A 26,920-nucleotide genomic window follows, 5' to 3' on the forward strand; every position below is an offset into this window, starting at 1 on the left:
CTCTTTTTAAAATACAACTGATATGATCTCTGTTGTACTCACATAACTATTTGCGTATTTGATCCGTCATAGTTGATTTTGTAAAATCTTTTATTTGAGAAAGCATTGTTATGATTTGTGTAAAGAGAAACTGGATTAACTTTCATGTTTACGTTTACGTTCACGTTAATGTCGTAGATATACAGATACAAATCTTGACGAAAATAAATTAAAAAAGTCAAATTAAAATAAAAACCTAACATAATTATATATGCAAACAACAAAGCATATAGAAAATTACATTAAAAAATATTTTTAAAAGAATATAGTATTGTACTTTACGTAAATATTTCTATAAATTAATATTTATTAACTTATACGATAAATTAATATTTATTAATTTAGAGGATAAATTAATATCACTATAAATTAATAAAATTTCATGGTCTCACCATTATTAATTTATAGAGTTTCTACTGTAATACTCTGAATTCTTCTTACCAAAAAAAAAAAAAAACTAGTACTCTGAATTCTTAGACTTGGTCTAGCCGACGATACACATACATCTTGGAGATGAACAAGAACGCAAAGAAAGCAATGGCCGTGAAAGCAGCGAGCAACCAATAAAAGTAATCCACATGGGCTCGGTTCAAGTTAGAGTTGAACCAGCCGTCTTTTCCCGTAGCCCAATCAATCAAACTGATGAGAAAACCACTCAAGAAGCTTGAAAGACCCATCGCACTCAGAGAAAGCGAGAGACCAATGCTCCTTAGCTCCGTTGGGACTTGGTCGTAGAAGAATTCTTGTGTTCCCACCATAGAGAACAGATCGATCATCCCGAGTAGCAAATACTGAGGGACGAACCACCATATGGACATTGGAACGGTCACGTCCGGCTTGTCCACTAGCCCGTGTTCCCTAGCGATTTTTAGCCGTTTTGATTCTACTAATGCAGCGAGCATCATATTGAAGACTGAAAGCACCATTCCAGCTCCTATCCTTTGGAGCATTGTGATCCCAAAAGGCTTTTTGGTAATCTTCCTAGCTATCGGGAGAAATACACGCTCATATAGGGGCACTGAGATGAGAATAGATACACCAACGAATGACAATAAAGAAGCCGCTGGAATTTCTACTCCCGGTAAGATTCTTCTGTCCACCGTGACCCCTTGCTTCGTGAAGAAAGTTATGTACTGAGCGTACGGAATCGTGCTCACCACGTATGTGATCCATATCGGAATAAGCCTTACCAAAGCCTTCGCGTCATCCACGTCCCTACCACTACATGGCTCAACACCTTCTCTTGAGATCATTGCTTTTGCTAGGAAACTTGTCACACAAGGTAAAGAAATTTACACTCAAAATTATGCCAAAAGACTAAAACAAAACACAAAATATTCGAACTTACTTGAGCCGATCTTTACGTTTCTCGGACTGACCATCCTCCAATAGACCTTGATCCAATTCCAAACTAGAATGTTCTAACCTCAGTTTCCGATTCTTGAACGCAATAACAAAAACTCTACCGATTCTTGCAAAAGTGTTACTACTATTAACCTCCTCATGATGTCCCTTTGGGTATCTATATATCTTCCTCCCGAGCAAGAAGATAGCAAGAGCCATAACCATAAACAAACAAGGAATCCCAAACCCAAACGCCCAATTAACATTTTCTTGAACATAAGCGACCACAATAATCGATATGCTTATTCCCGCAGATAAACTCAAGAACCACCAATTGAAAAACGACCCTCTCGCTATTACCTCCTTCGGATCTTCAGCATCAAACTGGTCCGCACCAAACGCTTGAACACACGGTTTGTGTCCACCTTGTCCGATCGCCACCAAATACAGAGAACAGAAGAAAAGTGTATTAACCCAAATAGATGGTTTAGCAGAAGCGTCGTTACGTTGCTTAGATAATCCCATTATGATTAAAGAAGCTGATAACGTCAATAGTCCTAGCCCCTGTAATAATAATAATCCTCCAAATTCAGCTAAAATCCCGGTTTAAATCATACAAAGATCAAACCGGTTTAACTAGAAGAAGACAAAAGTACTAACCAATATGTAGATGAGGGAAGCTACGACAATAGTACGGTAACGACCAAGATAAGCGTCAGCTACGAAAGCTCCTAAAATAGGAAGTATAGAGGCAGTTCCCGACCACGTGTTCACGTTCACGGCAGCTTTCGCCGTCGATTGTCCGAGAGGTCCGGTGAGGTAAGTAATCAAATTGCAGGCAATCCCAAAGTAAGCAAACCTCTCTGCAACTTCCACACCTAAACAAATCATTTAAGACTGGGACTTAGAAGTTTAACTAGAAAAAGAAAAAAAATTGGATTGTTTCTGATGTGTTTTACCTATAATGAACCAGGCCGATCTCCATCCGCCGGTGGAAGATTTTCCGGCGGGAAATCCACGGTGGTCGACGGAATCGCTAACGTAATCTTCTAAGAGTGCAACTTCTTCCTCTGGTATCTTCATTTCTCTCACCAATAGAGGTTGAGAATCTCTGTGAAAACTTTTTAAAGGGTAAATGCCTAAATGAGATTTTTAAGCTAAAAGATCTCTTTGTCTTGCGCAACTAGTGAACACGATTACATTAATTTATGATATTTTGGGTAACTAAACTTTCTAGTCTTTCTTTTATGTGTATCTGTATATTTATTGGCATTTGAGATGAGTGTACTATACGCGTTAAAAAATAAGTATGCAATTACATTATCTTATTTGTATTTTTATTTTATATAACTTTCCGATATTATTGTATTATTACGCAATAATACGCATACTTCCTTTGGACAAGTGATACACGTACGAGCTAGATATTTGCCATGTTTTGTTTTGTATCAGCAAATTCTTTTTGTCATTTTTTTCAATCAAAAGTCAACATCAAGGGTAATTTGATTGATCACGACTTATTCTTAAAATTAAGTTATAAAAAACATGTAACTTAGTGATGTACAATTGTTATTTGAGTATAAATGTTGATAGAATATTTAGATGTTTTTGGGTTGGATCGACCAAAAATCCATATATCATTCAAGCTCTTAGACTTAGGCTTAGCTAACCATAATTTTGACGTATCATTTTATTTGTAAATTCACTTACTTTTTAGTCACAAAAGCAACATAATTGATCACTATTATTTCAAAATTAGAAAATTCGTTAACAATAAAAAAAATAGACAACATTTGTATAAACATTTTACATTTGTATAAATGCTGAGACTAAATCAATAAGTTTTTAATTTGGAATATTTATTATGTAGTTGTATATTTTTCTTTCTCCTACTTGGCTAGTGGCTACTTGCATGCTCTTTGGTCCGCTTGTTGCGGTGTTCCGTATTTATGATCGAGTTATTCTTATCTCCTGATTAGCTGTCACTTCATAACTTCTTTTTACTTGCAAGTTGCAGGGTAATATGAATGTATTTGTTCACAGCACAAGACTATACTCTCCACAAATCAGCAAAATACATTCTACACGAATGTTTCCTTTTTTCTCAAGCTGTGGTCACTAAATTTTATTTTTTGGCTAAGATGTTTGTGATAGATCAGTCAAATAGTCAAAATAATATTTGTTCATAGCAGAAATAATCTCCTGTATTTCAGTTTTGAATAGTCAAATATAGATTGATTCTGATAAAGTTGGAAACCTTATCAGCTTTGGACACACAAAAAAAAGTCTTATCAGATATGTTATCGCGCCAAGCAGATGAGATGGATTTTGAATGTTACTTTGTCTTTTCATGTGTAATAGAAACAGAAAAATTCGGATTACTCAAATTGTTGACAATTTTTCGAGTTTTTGAAAGTCGCATGCTTAAATTATGTTGGCAACAATTTTCAGCATACTGCTGATTGATTCATATTTGGTGATTACGTTTGTTTCGTTGATTGTAGATTTGTTTGTTGAAGACATTTTTTGTTCTTGGGGGTTGATGTAGTAAATGAATATTAAAATCTTTATATTATTTGCATCCACTTGAGGATAAGATAATATTGTTGTCTTGCTGAGGAACGTGTTATACGTGTAGTACGTGTATAACTTGCGTTCTCTGAAATCATTCATTTAAAAAAAAAAACCTGCGTTCTCTCCTTTCTTACTACTCTCGAGTCTCAAACATTCTCTCTTTTTTATAGGCCCAAAATATTTCGAAATCAAAAGGGGCCGAAATACGGGCCTAAATAATTTGTGTGAACCATTTTATCATACATGGTTGCTAAGTTGCTATGATGTCGTATCCTTAGGAGTTAGGATTGGTACTCACGCCTAGACTGAACGGCGTGACATGCGGAAGATCGATAAATGGCATCATGACCTAACAATATTGAAAGGATCGAGATATGTAATATCTTTAAGCTCACGAAAAGATACAAACAAACATCGAATAAATTATATTTACATGGATTCCTCTCTTTTAAAGTCAAACAAAAAATATTATGACTTGGAAGTCTTGAACATTGAATGTTCTTTAGAAGGCACTATACCGGTGTACCGGTGTTTCAAATAATGTCTTAAGTTTTAGTGGAAATTTATTTACTTCCCAAAAATGATCTCTAACTATCTTAAGGAACAACCATGCAGATAAAGAATTTTAATACTAGTTTATGTAGAGTGTTTCATATGTATTTTTTTCCGTCATCATTAAGTTCGTAGAAACTTCTTTTGCAAGTACGAAATTTTGCAAGTACGCTACACCAAAGTATGGGTTTGTCACTTGGTTAATGATGAAAAACAGGTTAGCAACAGGGGAAAGGATGTTTCAATGAAACCAAAATGCAGATCAAAGCTGTGTCTTATGCCAAGATCCTTTGGAGACAAGAGAGCACTTGTTCTTCCAATGTCCGTATTCGAGAAAGGTGTGGGAGGAGCTGGCACGGGGGATCCTAGCAAACAAGTTCACTGAAAAATGGCGGGATATCATGAGGGAGCTTGCGAACAAAAACCGAGACACAACGAAAAGGTTTATACTAAGGTATGTGTTCCAAAACACGATACACTCTATTTGGCGTGAAAGGAATGATAGAAGACACGGAGAAAAACCATCAAGAAAAGAGAAATTTGTCAAGCTGATTGATAGAAATATGAGAAACCGCTTGAGCACCATAACAATGAAAGGGGAAGAAAAATACATTGGAGGACTTTAAGTGTGGTTTGCGTCACAACAAAGTCAAGGATAGATAGATTGAACCATATTTTGATTCGGTTTTAAGAAAAGTTTGCATTTCGATGTATAAACGTTTGCATTTTTTTTTAATATAATTTAACATTAGATTTCTAAAAAAATACAAAATTTTATCAATTTTAGGTGTGACAAAGTAAATTTCATCATTTTAAAAAATATTAAAAAGCTAATAATTATATCATTATATTACAAATCGTGTCACAAAAAACAAAAATCAACATGTCAAACATGAAAAAGCGTTACAAGAATAGTTTTTGCTCAATTGCTAAACAAACAAATAAATAAATTATATACCATACATTTCAATTTCACCATATATGCATATCTCCTCATTTTACAGAATCTTAAATGTAAAATTAATTTCATATTTAATAGTTTATAACACGCGTCACAAAATAGAAAGAAAAAAAAAACTAAATATTGCTTACTTAAAAAAGAGTTACGAAAATATAGTTTTTTCCGCCCAATTTTAAAATAAATATAAGATTATCCACCATTCATCTCATTTCACCACATATCCATATCTTCTCTAAAAGTTTTAGATCTGTTTCTTAGAGCGACATCGACGATGACAATGGCACCGAAACGATGTTTGTATGTATTGTTTCTAATAGTTCAACATGAGTGTTGGCGATGAGACTCTATCAATAGCCACACAAAAAATTACTGTCTAACTCTTCAAAATTTGTTGTTGTTGTTGAAAGTAACCCTTAATTTTTAGATATCTAACGTTTGTTTTATATTTTTTTCATTGTTGACGACAGTAAAACGAACGAATCTACCAAATCGGTCAGAGTGGCTTGCAGATCTTTAAGGAGTCCTTCCGTGAGACGGTAAGTTCATTAATCTAACTATTAGCCTATTACATTACATATATGTCCACGGAATTTCAATTGTTTGGTCTACCCATTCATTGTTTATTCTCTCTTGCTGAATTAGTGGTTTCTTTTTTTTTTTTGAATAAGTTTTCACTAGAAAACTTTGAGGAAAGTAGTTGAATTATAATTTCAAATATTAGATAAAATTCATTAACTAAGCTTCGATCATTATTCTTACATATTTAGCTTTTACATAATTACTTAATAGTATACAATATTACACACACACACCTCGTATGTGTGAAGTGAATCAGTGTGTATATAACTATACCAATCGAGTACTTTACAATTAGTAATCACAACAGCCAATGAGTTAATAACTATGTAACTAAATATTTTGCCTATTACTGTTCCCATATATGTTCTACCATATTAGAGAGTTTGACCCTTTTTTTTACAATAGACCAAATAGAAGAGAATATGATGTGTTGTAATTTGTAAATATTTACATATATGCACACCTCCTACATGTGTATATACTATAACTCATTAACTCTATTAAGAATAACTATTTTTACCATCAGAAATTACATACGTCAGTCAAATTTAAAAATCATAATCATAAAGGCCTAACACTAGAAAAGTTAAAATCAGTAATGTAATGAGACTATTATGACTAATAATGGAAGAAAATATTTAATACAATGTAATTAAATGTAAAAAGACAAAATTAGAGATACTCTTATTGATAATTACATAACTTTTATTACATATTGCCTTTTGTATATATTTTTAAATCTCACAGAGTTTTTCAACAATTTTTTTTTTTGTCCACGCATAGGCTTCTGTGATTACCAATTATAATGTTTAACTGACATGTAGGATAAATTAATTTCTTGTTGTCAGTAGTATAATAAAATTATGTAAAGAAAATGCATGTCTACAACATTACAAATATACAACTCATCATATCCTCTTTCTGATTGGTCTAGTGTAAGAAAAAAAAAGTTCAAACTTGTTTATATGGTAAAACATATATAGGGACATTAATAGGCAAATATTACCTTCCTCTTTTTACAGGTTCATTAGACTAACAAACACAAGACAACTAATAAAATGAAAATAAATTGATATAAATCTTCTTATTTAGAAAGCTTTTATATCTATATTTTCCCTTAAATCTTATATGTATTTTTCTGTTACAGCCTTCCTATAATTTGCTTTTTACATTTAAAAATACCTTTCTATAATTTGCTTTTTAATATTTAAATAATACCTTTCTATAATTTGATGAAACGTCTTTTGTGGACCTAGCCAAAATCAAAGTTAGAAACTCTCTATATAACATTTTACCCATCTAGTCCCTAAAACCACCCAAAATCCTCTTCTCTTCTTCATTTTTTTTTTTCACCATGGGAAGAAGAAAAGTTACACACCAATTGATTTCTGACAACGCCACTCGCCGAGTTACATTCAGAAAACGCAAAGATGGTTTATTGAAGAAGATCTATGAACTGACCGTTCTATGTGGTTTACCCGCTTGTGCCATCATCTACAGCGAATACAAAGATGGCCCTGAGCTCTGGCCAAACCTTAACGAGGTTCGTTCTATTCTTAACAGGTTAAGCGAACTTCCGGTAGAGAAGCAGACCAAATACATGATGGACCAGAAGGATCTCATGAACAAGATGATCCAAGACGCAGAGAAGAAGTTGGAGAAGGAGAAGATGCATACTCGTGCGATGAAACTTGGGTTAATGGCTGGGTCTAATGATCTAATCACCGATACTGATTGTTCGGAGGAACTGGCCAGAGCAGCTGATGTGGTTGATAAGAAGCTCAAAGCCATCAGAGAGAGAATCAAGGCTGTTGAAGCAGGAGCACCAATCATCAAGAGAGACTAGGATGATGTTTTCAAATAACTTCTTATCATTTTTATTTCATGGTTTTTAATTATTTTCAGATTAAGATGGTTTCGATTGATGGTGTTTAAAGTTCTGTTCAATGATTTGCTTTTGCACTCTAGGAAGGATTAGGAGAATGATATGAATCTCTTTGGCCTTTGTATGGTGTAATATGATCTTTTCAGTTTATGACCAGATTTGTTTTATATTTTAGGAAGATTTTCTCCCTTATATGTTTGTTGTTTTAATTTTATTTCTATCTTTTTTAGTCAGCCTAATGTTCTATATGTTACATAAAATCTTTTGGCTTAATTTTTACCAAAGAAAACATATTATCTTGATTATCTGCTTTTCATATATCTCGCTTATAGTCGATGAATGAAAAAACTATTTCGCTTAATTATCTATTTTTTTCCGCTTAATTATCTATTTCAACAATCTATTGTATGTTCTATCCACCTCAGAAATTAATAGACAATCGATTGTAGCTAATTCAATAAATAATATATTTTCATGTATATCATTCATAAATGTGTCTGAAAGCCTAATCTTTCATTGGATACACAAATGATATATATGTCTGTTTTCAACTTTGATGCAAAAAATTTACCGTATTAAACTCTATTATATCGTTCAATTTTAAAAATCTAAATTACTCAAATTCAAAATTAATATTTGTAATTATTGAAAATGTCACATATCTGTCTTAGTTTGTTTAAAATAAATCAAACATATTAAATTAATTAATTTCTATAATTTATGTCTACGTAACTGTCAAATTATTATTGATTACATTTTATTTTAATTTGCAACAGTCTTAATTAATTGTTTGGCCAGAAAGGATAAATGTTTTTATGTAAATAATTTTTTTTATCAACTATTTCATAATTGTTTTTGTCATAAAGCAATTACCTTTCTGTTTAAATTATTTATTCATAGTTTACAACTTGTAGAAAGGCGACAGTTGTAAATTTTATGTCTTTTAACAATTTATATATATTTATCTAAATTTTAACACTATTAAAACAAAATGTTTTACTTAGATCTATTTATAACATTGATTTCCATTATTATTATTATATTAAATCGCATGACCTTATATTCTTTAATCCATATGATTTATTAAGGGTGTCAAAATGGGTCAAAATTCATGAGTCAACTCAACTCAACTCAACCCATGAACCCTAATGAGTTGAAAATTTTGACTCAAATGAGTTGATGAGTCAAATGGGCTGATGAGTCAATTGGTTTGATGAGTAAAATGAGTTGGGTTATAATGGTTAATGGTTTCAATGGTTTATCCAATTAACCCATCAAATTTTGTAAAATTGAATTAAACCAACTAAAATCTCTAAACCAATGCCAATTTAAGTTTAACCAACACATCTAACCTAATTTAATAAAATTAATATTTTTCCAAATTTCTTAAATATACAAGCGATGCAATTGAGAAAAAATAAACTCGTAATTTTTCCACCAAAAAACATAAACCCGTGATTTTCCCGCCAAAAACGTAAACCCGTGATTTTCCCGCCAAAAACGTAAATCCATAATTTTCCCGCCAAAAACGTAAACCCGTAATTTTCCCGCCAAAAACGTAAACCCGTAATTTTCCCACCAAAAACGTAAACCCGTGATTTTTCCGCCAAAAATGTAACCCCGTGATTTTCCCGCCAAAAACGTAAACCCGTGATTTTCCCGCCAGAAACGTAAACCCGAGATTTTTCCGCCAAAAACGTAAATCCTTTATTTTTTCGCCCAAAACGTAAACCCATGATTTTTCCGTCAAAAACGTAAACCCGTGATTTTTCAGCCAAAAACGTAAACCTATGATTTTCCCGCCAAAAACGTAAATCCGAGATTTTCCCGCCAAAAACGTAAATCCGTTATTTTTCGCCAAAAACGTAAACCCGAGATTTTTCCGCCAAAAACGTAAACCCGAGATTTTCCCGCCAAAAACGTAAATCCGTTATTTTTCGCCAAAAACGTAAACCCGAGATTTTTCCGCCAATAAGCTTAAACCCGAAATTTTCCAGCCAAAAACGTAAACCCATCATTTTCCGGCCAAAAACGTAAAAACCTATAATTTTCCCGCCAAAAACGTAAATCCGTGATTTTCGGTACCAAAAACGTAAACCTGTAAAAAGTGGAATCCGTAAATATCTTAAGTTTAATGATAATTATTAATAATGATAATTATTAATAATGATAATTATTTATTATTGTTTTATAATAATAATTAATTAAATTATTACTTAAATGGGTTAACCCATTTAACAACTCAACCCATCAAATTAAATGAGTTATGGGTTGATCCAACCCATTTAACAAAATGAGTTGGGTCAACCCATAACTCATTTAATTTTAAACTCATTTGATTATGAGTTGAGTTGAGTTGGGTTACCCATTTTGACACCCTATGATTTATAATGAAATGAATTACAGTAAAAATTATTATTTTTGTTTTAATTTTAATTTAATGAGGAGGTTGAGATTTCATGTATTTGGCTTAGATATTTATAAGTAAGGCGAATATTGTAGTGCCATACTGAAGTTTAAGGCAACTCCAATTGCACTAAAAACAAAACCAAGAATCCAAAGTGTTAGATTTACTTATTAAGAGTTTTCTTCCATTACACTCTTTTTTCAATCTCACAAGGTATATTCAATACATGTAGACGACAAATCTTGAATTTTGTGTGAAATAAATATCACAATGGCTCCAATGAATTTGTTTGAAATAAGCATCACAATAGCTTCGATTCGTAACACCACATAATAAAATAAATTACAGAATAAAAAATTTGTAGAATAAAAATCATAGTGAAAAATGACATAATTAAATAAGCAAACTAGATACTCATTATAAATTCCTATTCCGCGATTATACAATTATTCACTCCAGAGGCCGTGCTAACATTATGTTCTCGGATAATGTCAAAGTGATCACTATAGCTCTCATAAATACAAGCCTTGATATACTTCATATGTAAGAAGAAATCTCACGGCTTCACAACTCGGTTGCTTAGAGTCTAGCTGCCATTGCCTCCGACATCAATATATCCATGAGAGCGAAGCTACTAAGACTCATGCCCACGTACCTATTAACCTGCCTCGGATTCTACTCTTCCTTATTCATTCTACTCAATTCTCATTATGTGTAACGCTGTAAAGCAAAAACCATTCCCTCTATAGAAAGTTAATTTTCTTTAATTTACTCAACCTTGAAAAAAGAAGAAAGAGAACTACAAAACACTAAACCAGATACAAACAAAAAACAACTAAAGTATCAGTGGCTTGATCCCTCAACAAGTAAGGCTAAGTCGGTAGCCAAGGTACACAAAGTGCCAAGTGAGAGACATGAGAGTAAGTAAATTTAGCCGCGAAGAGTACGCATTTAACTTACGCATCCTCTCGCTCAGCTTTGTCAGTCTCTGCTTAACCACATCCTCATCCGTCTTCTCTGTAACCTTCTTCTTTCCTCTGGTTCGACCGGCAGATTCACTAGACTGTGACTGGTCTGACGTGTCAAATCCTCTTCCATCTTCCTTTTCAGCTTTTATCAGCTCAAACATGGCCTGTTTTACAACCAAAAATAAATATTACGATGCATTAACTTAAGAGGTTCACTCACACCTGAAAATATATATATATATATATATATATATATATATATATATTTATGTTTTACTCACATATAAACCCCAAATATTGTCCAGATCCCGTATTTAGGGAAGGGTTGTTTAAAAAAAAAAAAAAAAAATTGATTTTAAAGTTTATGAAATATTTGGGAAATTTCATCATCGAGTAAGACTATTTGGTTATTACTTTATTTTGAACTCCAAACGTAAGAGTTTCATCCTAAAAATAAAAATATTACACTGAAATATGACATTTTCATTTCTTGAAAATTTTAAAAACTTACTTTTTAAAAAATAGTTTTGCAGAAAATGTCTAGGGTGAATCCGGTCTTAATATGCATTTTTTTTTTTTTTGCTAAGAAAGTTAATATCATATAATGAAAGTTTAGGTGTTACAAAGATTTGGACGACCTAAGATTTGTTCCTTGCCTTTAACAAAACAAAAAAAAGATTTGTTCCTTGCCAAAAAAGGTTTAAAGAAACAAGGGATAATTACAATTTCATAGTATATATGCATATTAAAATTGGAAGAATATAGTAAGACACACTAAATCTAAGCGTAAACAAACAAACAACCAACGCCATATAGACCAAATTATAGGAGATTCAGAATCTATATCTTCTATCTTACAAAAATAGAAGTGGGAGTGGCAAATAACCTTGGTGGCTCGTGTGTAAACAAATGACGCATTAGCTTCGACCATCAAGATAGAGGACAAGAGGTTAACGGATTGCCACATATCCACCGCATCGGTAAAAACCTTCCGGCGTCGGCCTATGACGTGTCCTAACAACCCAACCAAAATCCCTACAGAGACTGCCTTGAAGTACACCGGATACATCTTGCTCTGCACCACACCGAATTGCTGCTCCCCAAGAACCGAAGCCAACACGTAGCCCGACACAAACGTCACCCACACGCACATCCCATACGCCGCCGCGATCCCGACAATTCCCACCACACTCCCGATCTTCGTCAGCCCCAGCGCCGTCGCAACCACCGTTCCTATCCCCCGCACCGCGATCTGTACCTTCTCCAAAACTTTTTGGACCCTATGAGCCTTCTTTGTGGCCCTCTCGTTTACCTTTCCCCTAGCTTCACGGGCTTTCCAGGAGACCTTCTCTTCCACTTCAAGTGCCTCACGTGCGACCGTCATTTCAGGCGTTTCGTCGGAAAGATCACTAGCCGTTCGATCTTTGACTCTCCCTAACACAGTCCCCAGCTTGTGCTTACACTTACCAATTGCATCGCATATAAGTTCCCCTGGCGTCGCGTGGTGTTCACGCTCCTCTTCTTCGGGAAGAGACGACGCCGTTTCTCTCTTCTCATTTCCAAACACTTCTCCTTCGTCTCTGCTCTTCTGATCTACTTCTTTCCCCGGAGGTGAAATCAAGACTCTAGTGTTTGTTTCGCCGTCTCTGTCGTACTCCACCACAACAACACGGTGGCCGTCTCTCACGATGATGTCATCCTCAGAACCCGTGCAGTGGCCCACTGTAAATAACGCACTCAACACAAGAGACAAGGCCAATAGTTTTGTCATTTTTTACATGTTACTTCGTGTCGCTGACTCGTTTGATACTTAACTGACTAGTTTTGTTAATTAAGCTCATCAAATCTTTAACGAACTTTCAGTGTTTTACCATGCTGATTAACACGTGTCGCCACGTGGATTTATACGTGTCACCCGAGGAAGAAAAGTAAACTCAGCACTGCTTCGCTAGGAGGCGGTGCGCAAACTTGATAATGGGCCTAGTTTTTCGCATGTAGGCCCAATATTTCTGGATGTGAAGATGCATCATTTCTGCGATCATGAAATATTCTTTAAGAAAATCAAAGAAGCCAGAAATAGAAAGGTTTCGAGGTTTAATAGTAACTGTAGAAAAACGAATGTAATGGAATTTGGATAGAATCTGAAAGGCTTAAAACTTAAAAGAGGAGTAGAGATGTAAAAATAGGAATATTCGCCGAGTGGCCGGCAAAAGTTGACACAGAAAGTGAAAGAAATTGCATGCAAGATAGCTTCAATCTCCTTTCTAAAAGAGAGTATAAATCACCACATATCACTTTTTCTGATTTGAGTTTTTCTATTAGTTTAAACGGATGTAGTCATATAAATTAATTTTAGTTTTTGGTTCTAAACCCAAATTCAAACAATTTATAGTTTGTTTGTTTATAATAAGAAATGTTGAACAAAATTAGTTTTCTTTTGAAGTGTTTTTTTAGAAAAGCTAACAAAATTAAGATATCACTTTTTGATTAAAAAAGCTAAAACTAATAAACAAAAAAAATGGCTAATACTTTGTCTTGATTTCATGTAGTTTTACGAATTCAACTATATATATGTATATACTACATGTAAGTTAACAACAATTAAACATATGCATCTACTGATCACTTTGATCATAAATTTTGAATGTGAATCTCAATGTTATAATATGCGATAAAAATAGATGAGATATGTAATCAAAGAAACAAAAAAGAAGGACGTAGGAGGCATGTGGGATTACATGTGGCTTTGAGGCACTTCGACAACAAAACAAAAGGCAGAAAAAAATAAAGCAGCCACCTTGTATCTTCCTTTGCAGATTCCCCACAACAACACTCACATATATACGTACACTAACACAAACATATCTCTGTCTTTTCTTTTTCAGAATATTTCCTATATATATGCGCCTGTTAATTGTGTTTTTCCAAACGACAAATGTTTTATTTGATATGAACATTAAGGCTTCTCTGCAACTTTAGCGGCATTATTGTATTGGTGATTACAATTATTGTTTTTTAACATCATTGGACGATTATTGAGAACTGACCCGTGCCTTACACCAACTACATTACAGACGATGTAACAAAATGCAGCGCATAAGTTCTTTTTAAAATTTAGAGAGCCATATTTTCTATCATTTTTTATGAAAGCGAAAGGACGATTAAAAGGTAAGAATAAAAAGAAGAAAAAGAAAGACGATCAAACCCACGATCGTTTATTTCAATTATTTATCGATAAATGAACTTTAAAAAAAAACAGTAGTTTAAAAAAATAAAAACATAAAAGGCATCGAGAACCATACAAATATAAGCGAGAGGGATCAGAGGAGATTACGCTACGAACAGCTAAGAGCAACTTGATACTTTTCCTTGGATCACGATAATACTCCAAAATCTATTTTTTGGAAGTTTGAAATTCTAATGACAGTATTAAAAGAAACATTACAAAGTAATATAGTTTAAACAACTCATTGCCAAACCGGTTCACATATACGGTAAATATATCCGTATTTCTATATGCTTAATTAAGATATGGTGCATTTGACGGTAAACAAAGAAATGGATCCAAAATTGGTTGATATCTTGACATGGAGGAGTTAAGCAAGGACGAAAGAGTTGGAAACGCAGTTACTAAAATCGGAAGTATTCAACAACATTCTTTGCTTTGGAATTACTTTTCTCGGATGTTACCCTAACTACTAACACTGTGAATTCAGACATCTCCGACCAATCCACGTGTTTGGTTTCACGCTAGAACATGACCACTTTGTGAGTTACTACCAAACTTTCCTAACAAAATTAAATATCATTTATTCATTTTATTTATTACTACATTTAGTTTTTTTTTTTGTTTTTCTTCTCTCTCTCATAGGCCCATATATTAATCTCATTTACGTATGGTCGAAGTTTGTGCCAATCAAGGGGGATGCAGAGTTGCAGAAGAGAAACCACTCTACTAAAGTTTCGGCTTATTACTTCTTTTAGTTTAATTTCTTATCTAGTAGACTAGTAGTAACCGTGAAATTATTTTACTACTCGACCGTGACCGTGAAAATAGCTTTTGGACTGAAAAGTTTGCAAGAATTGATGAAGTGATACAAAATTTGAATCAATTCATGTCAGAAGTGTTCGGATACAAAAACTTAGATGAAAAATCAACGATCGCTGCGTGCCACAAATTACGTGGAAACGTCTTCAAAAATACACTTTAACGAGCGGATGCTTCATAGAAATATATAGGAAGGGACTTATGGTGGCAAAAAAGTTGTGTCCACTAAAATAAGTTAAGTGAAATGAAAAATTAAATGATATAAAATTATTGAACCTTAGCTCCGAAGGAGAACATTGTTGACTTTAAAAGCAAAACACCAAACAAAGAAGAAGTGGGTAGCGATCTTTATTTATTACCGGACAAATATCCTTTTTATTTAATAAAACAGCAGAAATTGATATTATTAAAACTATAAGATTTTATTAGTTTAAAGTAAAACGTGTTCGATCTTGATCAAAAAAAAAAATGATTTATTTATTTGTCAAAAATTGTTTAGATAAAAGCAGGATAAAAGTTTGCTATAATTCGATACTCCTTCGATAACCTTAAATACTAGTGTTAAATTTTTTGAAATTTTGTCTATAATGGAACTACAATGGAATTTCATGCTAACATTATATAAAACAAAATCTAAGGTGTAACACAAATACTTTAGAATTTTGAGTTTTACGCAAGAAAAAATCAAATAATGAATCTTGAAAACTATAAAATATCAAAAGTTAACTTAAAATCATTGATCCCATAATTTTGAAGACAATAAACCTTTGGACTCGGCCGATAATCTAGAAAGTTGTGAAAACCGGCCACCTTCGATGGTGATTGATGGTGGTAATGTAATAATGTTAAACCGGTTAGGTTCTCTCAGTGCCATCGTTGAAATGATAACATGCGAAAAAAAGGAGAGAGATATAGTATAGAGAAGTAGATGAGAGTAGCCGTAATCTTGTACTAATAAAAACTAGATTGATTAAATGAAACGTTTAACCATGAAATATATATAGGACCTAAAAGAAAACTGCCGACAAAACCTGAGGAGATGAGAACAAGATTGTTGTATTTGACTAGATTATCTCAAACACCGATGTCTTTTAAGTAAATATTTTTTTAAGTCTCTAACAAACAAACGATCAACGCTTGTCCGTAGTCTCCACGGAACGTCCACTTTAATTAATGATATCAATATAATTAGTACTTCCACATTAACGATTACTTCGAAGTAATTTGTAAGTATAAAAAATTGAATACGATTCTATTTAGAAAGAAAATAATAATCAAATACACACATCCAACATATGAATTATCAAACCTAATATGTTTTTAAATGTATCAATCGTAGGTTAAAAGAAAAATATGTAATCTATCCACCCATATGAAAGTTAGGAAACAATTGGTGATGTAACAAAAAAAGAGATTCACTTTTTAGGGTAAGGACATGACAAGCTGTACTGTAGATTTCATGATGGGGTAACACCGATTTCCTTGAAAACGAGAGATCCAATCAATAAAAGTCTCTCTATCTTTTTTTTTGTTCTCTCATGGAAGAAAATAATATTCAAGACGCTTAAATATATAATTGAAATTCAACGTTTTCATTTTCGTTAATGGAATGAGTAATCTTTTGAATGAGTAACGTTTGCCTTCTTTACACATTCCTCTGGTCTCTTAACCAACCTAAACCCACTTCACCTTAATTTAACCTCACAATTAATCAATACGAACATAAATTAACATTCTTTAACTCGATCTAACACAATGAAGCAAATTAGCAAACTATTAAACCAATAACGCTAAAAATTAACATCTCATGTGGTCAGACATCGATGGTTCAATATAGATTTGTAACCTCATTCACCGAACAAACAACAGAATCTTAATTGACGTTGTTCAGTTAATTTATGAAACCAAACAGTACATTGGTCGAGTGACTAATAATTCAGATAGATATTTTGTTAATGTACAAACTTGAATTGAATAATGAATGTAGTAGTATTAACATTGATTAAAACAGTATGTAAGAAATGTGACTTCTAACTTCAAAACAAAAAAGTCGATCCAAAACTAACAATGGCAAACATTAACCACTTTTCAAACTAAATGTACCTTTCAACTATACTTACCATTAAATGTGTCTTAACTTTTTTTTCTTAGTGACATACAGCCATGAAAAAAAGTTTTAAAATGTATGAACCGAAATGATTTAAGCTTTGTAATTTCATGATATTTGACATGATTGCCTATATATTTTAGATCACATGATGGTAACGATCGATTTCACATTGCAATAAAACAATTATATATATATATATATTTCATTGTCGTATTCATTGTGGTTGTTTAATAATTAAACCAAATTAAAACGACGAAATTAGTCCACTTTCTAATTATGTTAGCATATAAACAAACAAAGCAGACAAATGGCCACCACCACGTTCGTCCTCCAAAGACAACGATGGTACGTCTCTTTTGACCCTACTCCTCACTCACCCAATTCTCTCTTTTTTTCCCTTACATTTTTCTCCTCATTTGAAAAAAAAAGCTAAATCATCAAAGTTTAATTTATTCTCCATCAACTATACGTACGAATATTTGGTGAAATCACCGACGAATACAATATTCGAAAAAGTAAACCAAATGATTCATAAGTTAAAAAGCAATAATCAAGAATATTCAACAAAAATATTCATTGAGTATAATAACAAAACAATTCAACTTGATAATTTCATTTCTCTCTATTTCTTACAACCATATTATAAAACTATTATATCTATAAAATTTGACTAAAATGACGTCTTCTTCTTGACCTCTCTGTGTTCCCCGAGTTTTACTCCTCTTAACACTCCTCGAAACAAAAAGAAGATGTTCTTCTTCTTCTTCTTCTTTCTTCTCCTCTCTTCTTAGTTCATCTTTCTTCTCTTTACTTCACAATCTCTTACTTTTAAAATTAATCTTACTCGCCGGAACTTTTCTCTCTCACAACCGCTTCAAACAAAATTTCTAAGTTTATCCGAATATGAATAAACTAGTTGTAGAAATCGTTGACGCTAGCGATTTGATGCCAAAAGACGGACAAGGCTCAGCGAGTCCTTTCGTAGAAGTTGAATTCGACGAACAGCGTCAGAGAACGCAAACGCGGTTTAAAGATCTAAACCCTCAGTGGAACGAGAAGTTGGTTTTTAACGTCGGTGACTTGAAGCGTTTGAATAACAAGACTGTCGACGTCACTGTTTACGATGACCGCCGTGATAATCAGCCTGGGAAGTTTCTCGGCCGTGTTAAAATTGCCGGTGCGGTTGTTCCGTTATCGGAATCTGAATCCGGTGTTCAGAGATATCCTCTTGATAAACGAGGTTTGTTTTCTAACATTAAAGGTGATATCGCTTTGAGAATCTACGCCGCTCCTATCGACGGCGGCGATTTCGTCTCTCCTCCGCCGGATTTTGCTGAGAAAGTGATGAAAGAAGATAAGAGATTCGAATCTCAGGAGTTTCAATTTCAAAATCAGAATCAGAATCAGAATCACTACGAGCAGTTTGAAGATGAGATTAATAACATGGAGACGTTGAAGCCGACGAAGAAGAAAGAGAAAGAGTCGAGAACTTTTCACTCAATCGGTGCTCACGCCGGAGGAGGAGGAGGAGCTCCACCGATGTCACAAGCGAAACAAGCTTATCCTCCACCTCCGAATCAACCGGAGTTTAGGTCAGATTTCATGAGAGCTCCAGGACCACCGACTGGAGCAGTAATGCAGATGCAACCTCCGAGACAGCAGAATCCGGAGTTTCAGCTAATTGAAACTAGTCCTCCTTTAGCAGCTCGTATGAGACAATCTTACTATTACAGAAGCAGTGGAGATAAAACGTCGAGCACATACGATCTCGTTGAGCAGATGCATTACCTCTACGTTAGCGTCGTGAAAGCTCGAGATCTTCCTGTCATGGATGTTTCCGGTAGCTTAGATCCTTACGTTGAAGTGAAGCTAGGGAACTACAAAGGTTTAACGAAGCATTTGGAGAAGAATTCGAATCCGATCTGGAAACAGATCTTTGCCTTCTCTAAAGAGAGATTACAATCGAATCTTCTTGAAGTCACTGTGAAAGATAAAGATCTTTTGACTAAAGACGATTTCGTTGGAAGAGTTCATATTGATCTCACTGAAGTTCCTCTTAGAGTTCCTCCAGATAGTCCTTTGGCTCCACAGTGGTACAGGTTAGAGGATAAGAAAGGTATGAAGACGAACAGAGGAGAGATTATGCTTGCTGTTTGGATGGGAACTCAAGCTGATGAGTCGTTTCCAGATGCTTGGCACTCGGATGCGCACCGAGTGAGCCATTCGAATCTTTCAAATACGCGGTCCAAAGTTTACTTCTCGCCGAAGCTGTATTACTTGAGAATTCACGTAATGGAAGCTCAGGATCTTGTTCCGTCTGATAAAGGTAGAGTACCTGATGCGATTGTGAAGATTCAAGCGGGGAATCAGATGAGAGCGACGAGGACGCCTCAGATGCGGACGATGAATCCGCAGTGGCATGAGGAGCTTATGTTTGTTGTGTCTGAGCCGTTTGAGGATATGGTGATTGTTTCTGTTGATGATAGGATTGGTCCAGGGAAAGATGAAATATTGGGGAGGGTGTTTATACCTGTGAGGGATGTTCCGGTCAGGCAAGAGGTTGGGAAAATGCCTGATCCACGGTGGTTTAATCTACAAAGACATTCAATGTCTATGGAGGAAGAGAATGAGAAAAGAAAAGAGAAGTTCTCTAGTAAGATTCTGCTTCGGGTTTGTATAGAAGCAGGGTACCATGTCCTTGACGAGTCCACTCATTTCAGCAGCGATCTTCAACCTTCTTCAAAGCATTTGAGGAAGCCGAGTATTGGGATTCTTGAGCTTGGGATTCTCAGTGCTAGGAACTTGATGCCTATGAAAGGTAAAGATGGGAGAATGACTGATCCCTATTGTGTGGCGAAATATGGTAACAAATGGGTCAGAACCAGGACTCTTTTAGACGCACTTGCGCCTAAGTGGAACGAGCAATATACTTGGGAAGTTCATGATCCTTGCACGGTCATAACAATTGGAGTCTTTGACAATAGTCATGTCAACGATGGTGGTGACTTTAAGGACCAGAGGATTGGGAAAGTTAGAGTCAGGCTATCTACGCTGGAGACAGACCGGGTTTACACTCATTTCTACCCGTTGCTGGTTCTTACACCTGGTGGTTTAAAGAAGAATGGTGAACTTCAGCTAGCTCTGAGGTACACCTGCACCGGCTTTGTTAACATGATGGCACAGTATGGAAGACCGTTGTTGCCCAAAATGCATTATATTCAACCAATACCAGTCAGGCATATTGACTTGCTTAGGCATCAGGCGATGCAAATAGTTGCAACAAGACTATCAAGGTCCGAGCCACCTCTGAGACGAGAGGTTGTGGAGTACATGCTTGATGTAGACTACCATATGTTCAGTCTCAGGAGAAGCAAAGCTAATTTCAGCAGAATCATGTCGCTTCTCTCCTCGGTCACTCTGGTCTGCAAGTGGTTCAACGATATCTGCACATGGAGAAACCCGATCACAACGTGTCTGGTTCACGTTCTGTTCCTGATTCTTGTCTGCTACCCAGAACTGATTTTACCCACAGTCTTCCTCTACCTCTTTGTGATAGGCATGTGGAATTACCGGTACAGACCAAGACACCCACCTCACATGGACGCTCGAGTGTCCCAAGCAGACAATGCACACCCAGACGAGCTAGACGAAGAGTTCGACACTTTCCCGACCAGCAGACCGGCAGACATTGTCAGAATGAGGTATGATAGGCTTAGGAGCGTCGGTGGTAGAGTTCAGACAGTCGTAGGCGATCTGGCGACTCAAGGGGAGAGAATTCAAGCTCTTCTTAGCTGGAGAGACCCGAGAGCAACTGCTTTATTCATCGTCTTCGCATTGATCTGGGCCGTGTTTATCTATGTCACACCGTTCCAGGTGATTGCAATCATAATCGGTCTGTTCATGCTGCGTCATCCACGGTTCAGGAGCAGAATGCCTTCAGTACCTGCCAATTTCTTCAAGAGATTACCAGCCAAGTCAGATATGCTACTGTAAGTGTAAAAGACAAAAACCAAAAAAAAAAAAAGATTCTATTTGTTGTAGTTTGTAACAAAGAACAAAAGTGGGGAACTTTGTAGAGGGGAGCGAAGGAAACTAGTTTTTGCCTCTGAGGTTGAATCATTCGTATATTCTGTATTATACGTGAGCTTAATCATAAACCAACAAATATTTTTTGGGGTACAAAATATTGCTTTGGGTTTGTCCCTTCTTACATATATCTACACAAAATGCACACTCGAACACATTCACAAACATGCAACCAAAAAAGAAGTGTCTCCGTGACGTTCTTGGGGAGCAAAATCATTGGTTTCGTGATTAAATGACCTTCGGGACCTTATCATCTCCGACAAGCCATCTGGCTAGCCAACAAGGATCACTAGCAAAGTGTTTGCATTGCATTGGAATGATCCCGAGATCGCTACCGATCTGAGTGTATTCATTGAAATCGCTTTCCATCTCCGTTTCTTCTTCTTCAATGTCCATTACATCGATTGTGTTCATGCGGAGAACTTCCGCAAAGTTCTGTTCAAACTCATGATCGTTCTCAAATGGTTCCATCGCTGGACACTGTTTAAATCAGATCATAAAAGAAACGGAATATTGATCTTAGTTTCTGCAATCTATCAATATATCATTCCAGCAAGATAAAAGAATCTGAACCTGACAGAATTGGGCGTAATGTCTGTAAATTTCGCTGTTTTCATCTTGGTCACCGAGGAGAGTGCCACCATACCAACCATTGGCTTCATTGGTTGATGTAATCGATAGATACCTATAAATTGAAACAACTGAATAAGTGATTTGATGCACTGGCGACAAAATCTGAATGTTTTGCCAACAGACTTGGTCAATAGTTGAGGGTCTCATTCAGTAATGAGTTTGCTAATAATAACCAGAATTTCAATATTGCATTCTGAAGGATGTTTACATGTCAGAGAGAAGAAAAAAGAAATCAGTACCTTTGGAAGATATCTCCTTGATGACGGTCGGACTTAGAAAGCCAGTCCAAGTTGCAGAAATCGTTGACTCTCTCAGTCGAGGTTACTCCTTTCTCACTATCGTCTGCACCAGATTTTGTGGCAGAGCTACTCTCTTCGGGCTTTCTTGAACCAAACAGCCAATTGGGGCTCTTGAGTTGAATCTCACTGCAGATAGAAAGTCAAGAAAAATAAGCTAAGATTCGAAAAGTCATGGTTTGGTTTGAGCCTAAAGCTATGTTCTTTTCTAAACTAGAAACTATCTTTCTACTTTCTTAAAGGGATAAAATGTCATTCCCAAAACTCAAGGCAAAGGCCTAATAAGATGATTGAAAATTTCAAGTGAGAATCATTACGCTGCATCAGGAGCCACACCAGTGCTTCCAGTGTTGCCACCTGGCCTTTGGTCTGTCTCACTACAAAGCCTCACGTTCTTTATTGAACTGCATGTCTGCTCTATCAGTTTGTCAAACGATGTCAGCTTCTTCCGCGAGAAGTCGTCTCTGAAAGCTGGCACTGGTGCAAGATTGACTCCAATACCACTCATAGGTTTAGCAATGGACTGGACCCTGCATACACCCAAAGTTAGATATCTCATTATCTTGGGAAATTAAATTTAACATCTTTGGTATTGCCCGAACTGGTTCATATGTCCATTAAACTTGACGTCCAGTATCCGGCACGGCTAAAAATATTATTTGCATATAATGAAGAACCACAATCTGACAAGCACTAGGTTCATTAAATATAAGTCTTACCCGATATCTGGGAAAATATCATCTCCAATCCCTGAAACATGGAGATAGTAATCAGAATCCAGCTCCCAGAGCGCAGGTTTCCCTTCCTGAGGTTGAAAGTAGCCCAAGAATCTGCTCGGGATAAAGGTCATTAGTTACTAGGACTTGAGATTCAATAGAAACTAAAAAAAAGAAAAAGTTCTTAGCCAACTATCCATCAGACAAGTCAATATCTTGGCAGTTATTATTATTAGTAATGCCTAAGCTAATGCCAGGGCTCTGTTGCCTCTTATCAGAAATGAACCTAGAACTCAGAAACTTATTCTAAAAGCCTTCGTACTATTGCTACATCACTGGCAAACTACAAATAGTAAAGACTTAGCAAGAAACTGAAGTGACTTGGGCAAGAAAGGGAGGTTTATTACAAGTTTATGGCGTCTTGCTTTTCGCCATCAGTGTAGGTATTGCTGTAGTATCGTTTGATAGACTTGAGAAACTCTCTAGACTGTGTCGTGGCCTTCCATTTCCCCTGCCTTTCTGGGAAAACCTATAATCCATTCAACAACGTTACTGAATAAGCATTGCAAATATTGTTTTGTTAAGAGGTGGTCGAAGGTGATAAATAGTATTATTACAGTGTTATGAGCAGCTGAGCCGCCATATTGTTGTGCAAGGGCATCTCCCATGCTCTGGTACATATCCATAAGTGCAGCAGCTATGCTACTGTCAGGGTCGATCTTAGGTGTATCGCTCAAACCCATTGCATGCAGCTGCCGGCCTAAAGCAGCCAAACCATATGCATACTGTGCTACATTTGTTCGATCCAAGCAATCGATACAGTTAGTACGCAGAACACCACTTTGGTAACGAGGAGCTGAAGAATTAGTTCCCTCGTCTTTTTTTTGTTGGGTTAGCTTCATCTCTTTCTCTCGATTAGCAAGAGCACTAAGTATATCATTTGCACTCTCACCCCTTGAAAGTTCCGCAGAGTAAGCTCTTAGATCACGCAGAGAAGGTTCCCTGCAGTACTTATCTCTATTACAGCGAGAAAGGTAACAAATAGCTCCAGTGTGTAAAATAATATATAGCAGGTTACAAAACAAAACCAAATTTCTGGTTGAATATAAGTAGCAGACCATATCATCAACACAATTACCTTGCAGTGTTAGCATGACTAAGTTGGCTAGCCTTCTTCTTAACAATTTTAGGCTTGCCGCTGAAATATAATCCAGTCAAATCAAGGGCTTCGCTTGCTACAGCACCCAAAACAGCCAATACATTCGCCGACTTGCTATAACATGGACAATATAAAGCAATGTGAGTTCAGGCTAAAATGTGGGAAAACAACTCCACAACATTTTACCTCTTCGCAAATTTATGGAAATCCCAGTGGATGAATTTGAGATGATTTTCTTCACGAAAAATTGAATTTAGATAACCCACAGCATTCGCAAACTCACGTCTTAGCACCATTTCCCTTGGCCTTTTCTCAACTGTCTGAATATTTCCATGGATATTTGTCTATAAGTACAAAAGGCATAACCATCTCTAGATAAAAAAGGACATTAATAAATAGAAAGAGTAACCTTAATTAAGTTGAGCACAATGATCGGATTCCCATATCGATTCACCAGGTCTTCAAAATGCATTTTGGTTGACTCATATGTAGGGTCATACCTCTGTACTGAGGCCAAAACAACGGAATTAAAGAATCAGGAGTCATTTATAAGAAGCAAGTAGATCAAAAAATACATACACATTAAATGGTGTAATATAGATAACAGACGCATGCTAGGTTAGTTTCTCACAGAAGATATCAGGCTTAGGACTAAATCTGGAGGCCTCTTGTGACCAAAAGAGTGGAATTGACCCTCGCATCTGCACCACTGAGCTCATTTTTCCTTTGCATGATCCAGCTTCATCATCAAGAACAAGTTGTTCTGTTTCAACATCATTTGCAACCCTTCCACGATCATTCACTCCCCTTTTCAAGTAACTGAAATACAAGTTTTACAGAATGAAAAGGGCTATATATATTTTACAGTAAAAAACGGAGACAATCATCCAAACTGGTCTAGAAAAGGTCACATCACTAATTATATTCACCCTAACCAAAGTTCCTAAAGATAAAAGGTATAACTAAGAAAGGGCATCAGAAAATCGAAACGGTCACCATGAATTTGTCATACATTAGAGGCCTGATAAGAAAGAATTCTTACCGTGTGCCTGCAAAATGTCGAGAACGTCTGGAGACTAAAGTAACACTGAAGTCTCTTCCATATATTGATAGTCTTATCTGAATGATGGGGAAAGTTAGTTAGAACCATTTTAACTCCTGGCATCAAACATAGGATTGAAGCCCTAAGACAATACCTGCTTAAAGTGCCCATGAACTAATGCCAGTGTCCAAATAGTGTTGTTGCACCTTGATCGAATAGGCTGCGTCAGATACGAATTCCATACGAATATGTTATCATAAGGCATCCCTTCCTCACCAGATGATAGAACATTCTTTTGCAAGCTTTGCATTATAGGGTAAGTGTAACTGTAGAAGAAATCTTTTGTCAAATCTACACTTGACAGAAGCTTCTTGTACCTGCAAATAAAGGAAAGATACAAAGAACTTTGTGAAATAATATATGGTGCAATAAGAATTTAAAAGTGGGAATAGCTAGCTTCACTCAAACTTCAGAAAGGGAAATCAAAATTCCTAGATACAGACCTTAGTTCAGTTTTGGAATTCGCAACATCAGATTGAATAGTTGCATGTGGAACACTGATCATTTGACTTTCATCAATAGCATATATCGCATGCCCGCATATACATCCAATCTGTCGCCGTTTTGTAACCAAAACTAAATAGTATGACTCCATAAACTTAGCACAACCTACAAGGCACAAATTTTACTCAACTTAGCTCACTACACAAGATCCAAAATATACAAACAAGACAAGCATTGCTTCCCCAAAGACTAACCAGCAATTCCATAGACTTTGGCCACAAAAGCCAATCCTCCCGTGGCACGATTGCCTTCAGCGATACGCTGAAGCAGACTCTTGATCTCTTGAGGCGAATATACAACAGGATCTTCACTAATATTAAGCTCAGATGGCTCTGAACGATCAATCTTCAACACTCTGAAGAATCTTTTATTCCTATCACTCCCTACTAGATAAAACCTCTGCACAAAGAAAATTATATGACAAGCAATTCAATCTAGGGTTCCCTTAACGATTCCAATCATTCCAACACACATTTTTCGCATTAGAGAGTGCCTAAGCGATGGTGAAATCAAATGAGAAACGTTTGATGCAATCTTCCTCATTAGTCTTTAGAATCAACAATTTCTGAATCGGTTTAAGCTTACCGCTCTGGTTTCGTAGAGTTTGAATTTCTCGAGGGCATACGAATCGGGATCGGACTCTGCATCGTTGGACGGTTGAATCTTGTTGGCGAAAGAAGAGAAAGTCGAAGTCGTTGAGTTTTCCGATTTCGCCATATTGGATCAATCTATCTATCTGGAGAAACGATCAAACACTCTGAAGCCGGCGATGGTTTCAGGCGATCATTTTGCGATCGGAAAAGTGTTCGGAAGATAAGGGGTGTTTTCGTACTTTTCTATTTTAGGATCGTGTTCATTGAATTAATTATCCTTTGTCCCTTTCTTTATCTTTTTGAACTAATATCTTACTCTTAAATTAAAATTGGATAAATTTATAAGAAAATATATTATTCTTAA

General features: G+C 35.6%; 5 protein-coding genes and 1 pseudogene across 8 annotated transcripts; 3 read left to right on the top strand and 3 right to left on the bottom strand.

The window, feature by feature from the left end:
- Window positions 1-316: 316 nt before the first annotated feature.
- AT1G22570 (Major facilitator superfamily protein) lies at window positions 317-2,703 on the bottom strand. Of its 2 annotated transcripts, NM_102105.2 has the most exons (4): window positions 2,343-2,703; window positions 2,044-2,261; window positions 1,388-1,947; window positions 317-1,308 (listed from the first exon to the last, which is right to left on the bottom strand). In NM_102105.2, the coding sequence occupies exons 1-4, from the start codon at window positions 2,464-2,466 to the stop codon at window positions 513-515; spliced, it is 1,698 nt and encodes a 565-aa protein (NP_173672.1). In that variant the 5' UTR covers window positions 2,467-2,703; the 3' UTR covers window positions 317-512. The 2 variants fall into 2 exon arrangements, with proteins under 2 accessions (NP_173672.1, NP_001320492.1); NM_001332552.1 differs by lacking the exon at window positions 2,343-2,703 and having other exon boundaries at window positions 360-1,308; window positions 2,044-2,340.
- A 1,898-nt stretch (window positions 2,704-4,601) lies between these two features.
- Window positions 4,602-5,156, top strand: AT1G22580 (annotated as a pseudogene; the record flags this gene model as incomplete). Its single annotated transcript has 1 exon — window positions 4,602-5,156.
- A 458-nt stretch (window positions 5,157-5,614) lies between these two features.
- On the top strand, window positions 5,615-8,227 carry AGL87 (AGAMOUS-like 87). 2 transcript variants are annotated; one of them, NM_102106.4, is made up of 3 exons: window positions 5,615-5,767; window positions 5,938-6,006; window positions 7,613-8,227. In NM_102106.4, exons 1-3 carry the CDS (start codon window positions 5,742-5,744, stop codon window positions 7,893-7,895), a joined length of 378 nt encoding a protein of 125 aa, NP_564174.1. In that variant the 5' UTR covers window positions 5,615-5,741; the 3' UTR covers window positions 7,896-8,227. The 2 variants fall into 2 exon arrangements, with proteins under 2 accessions (NP_564174.1, NP_001319062.1); NM_001332553.1 differs by lacking the exon at window positions 5,615-5,767 and having other exon boundaries at window positions 5,986-8,200.
- Window positions 8,228-11,033: 2,806 nt separating this feature from the next.
- Window positions 11,034-13,110, bottom strand: AT1G22600 (Late embryogenesis abundant protein (LEA) family protein). Its single transcript, NM_102107.2, has 2 exons — window positions 12,196-13,110; window positions 11,034-11,473 (listed from the first exon to the last, which is right to left on the bottom strand). Exons 1-2 carry the CDS (start codon window positions 13,078-13,080, stop codon window positions 11,201-11,203), a joined length of 1,158 nt encoding a protein of 385 aa, NP_173674.1. The 5' UTR covers window positions 13,081-13,110; the 3' UTR covers window positions 11,034-11,200.
- A 4,948-nt stretch (window positions 13,111-18,058) lies between these two features.
- On the bottom strand, window positions 18,059-26,882 carry ATSAC1 (Phosphoinositide phosphatase family protein). The gene is made up of 16 exons (NM_102109.4): window positions 26,549-26,882; window positions 26,158-26,362; window positions 25,903-26,068; window positions 25,554-25,776; window positions 25,400-25,476; window positions 24,989-25,176; window positions 24,767-24,864; window positions 24,544-24,677; window positions 24,337-24,471; window positions 23,816-24,200; window positions 23,606-23,727; window positions 23,202-23,312; window positions 22,800-23,012; window positions 22,426-22,611; window positions 22,127-22,238; window positions 18,059-22,033 (listed from the first exon to the last, which is right to left on the bottom strand). The coding sequence occupies exons 1-16, from the start codon at window positions 26,678-26,680 to the stop codon at window positions 21,782-21,784; spliced, it is 2,739 nt and encodes a 912-aa protein (NP_173676.2). The 5' UTR covers window positions 26,681-26,882; the 3' UTR covers window positions 18,059-21,781.
- Window positions 18,155-21,481, top strand: AT1G22610 (C2 calcium/lipid-binding plant phosphoribosyltransferase family protein). Its single transcript, NM_102108.4, has one exon. It carries the CDS (start codon window positions 18,371-18,373, stop codon window positions 21,458-21,460), a length of 3,090 nt encoding a protein of 1,029 aa, NP_173675.1. The 5' UTR covers window positions 18,155-18,370; the 3' UTR covers window positions 21,461-21,481.
- Window positions 26,883-26,920: the final 38 nt, after the last annotated feature.

The sequence above is a fragment of the Arabidopsis thaliana genome, assembly GCF_000001735.4.
Source record: "Arabidopsis thaliana chromosome 1 sequence".
NCBI classification, from domain to species: Eukaryota; Viridiplantae; Streptophyta; class Magnoliopsida; order Brassicales; family Brassicaceae; genus Arabidopsis; species Arabidopsis thaliana.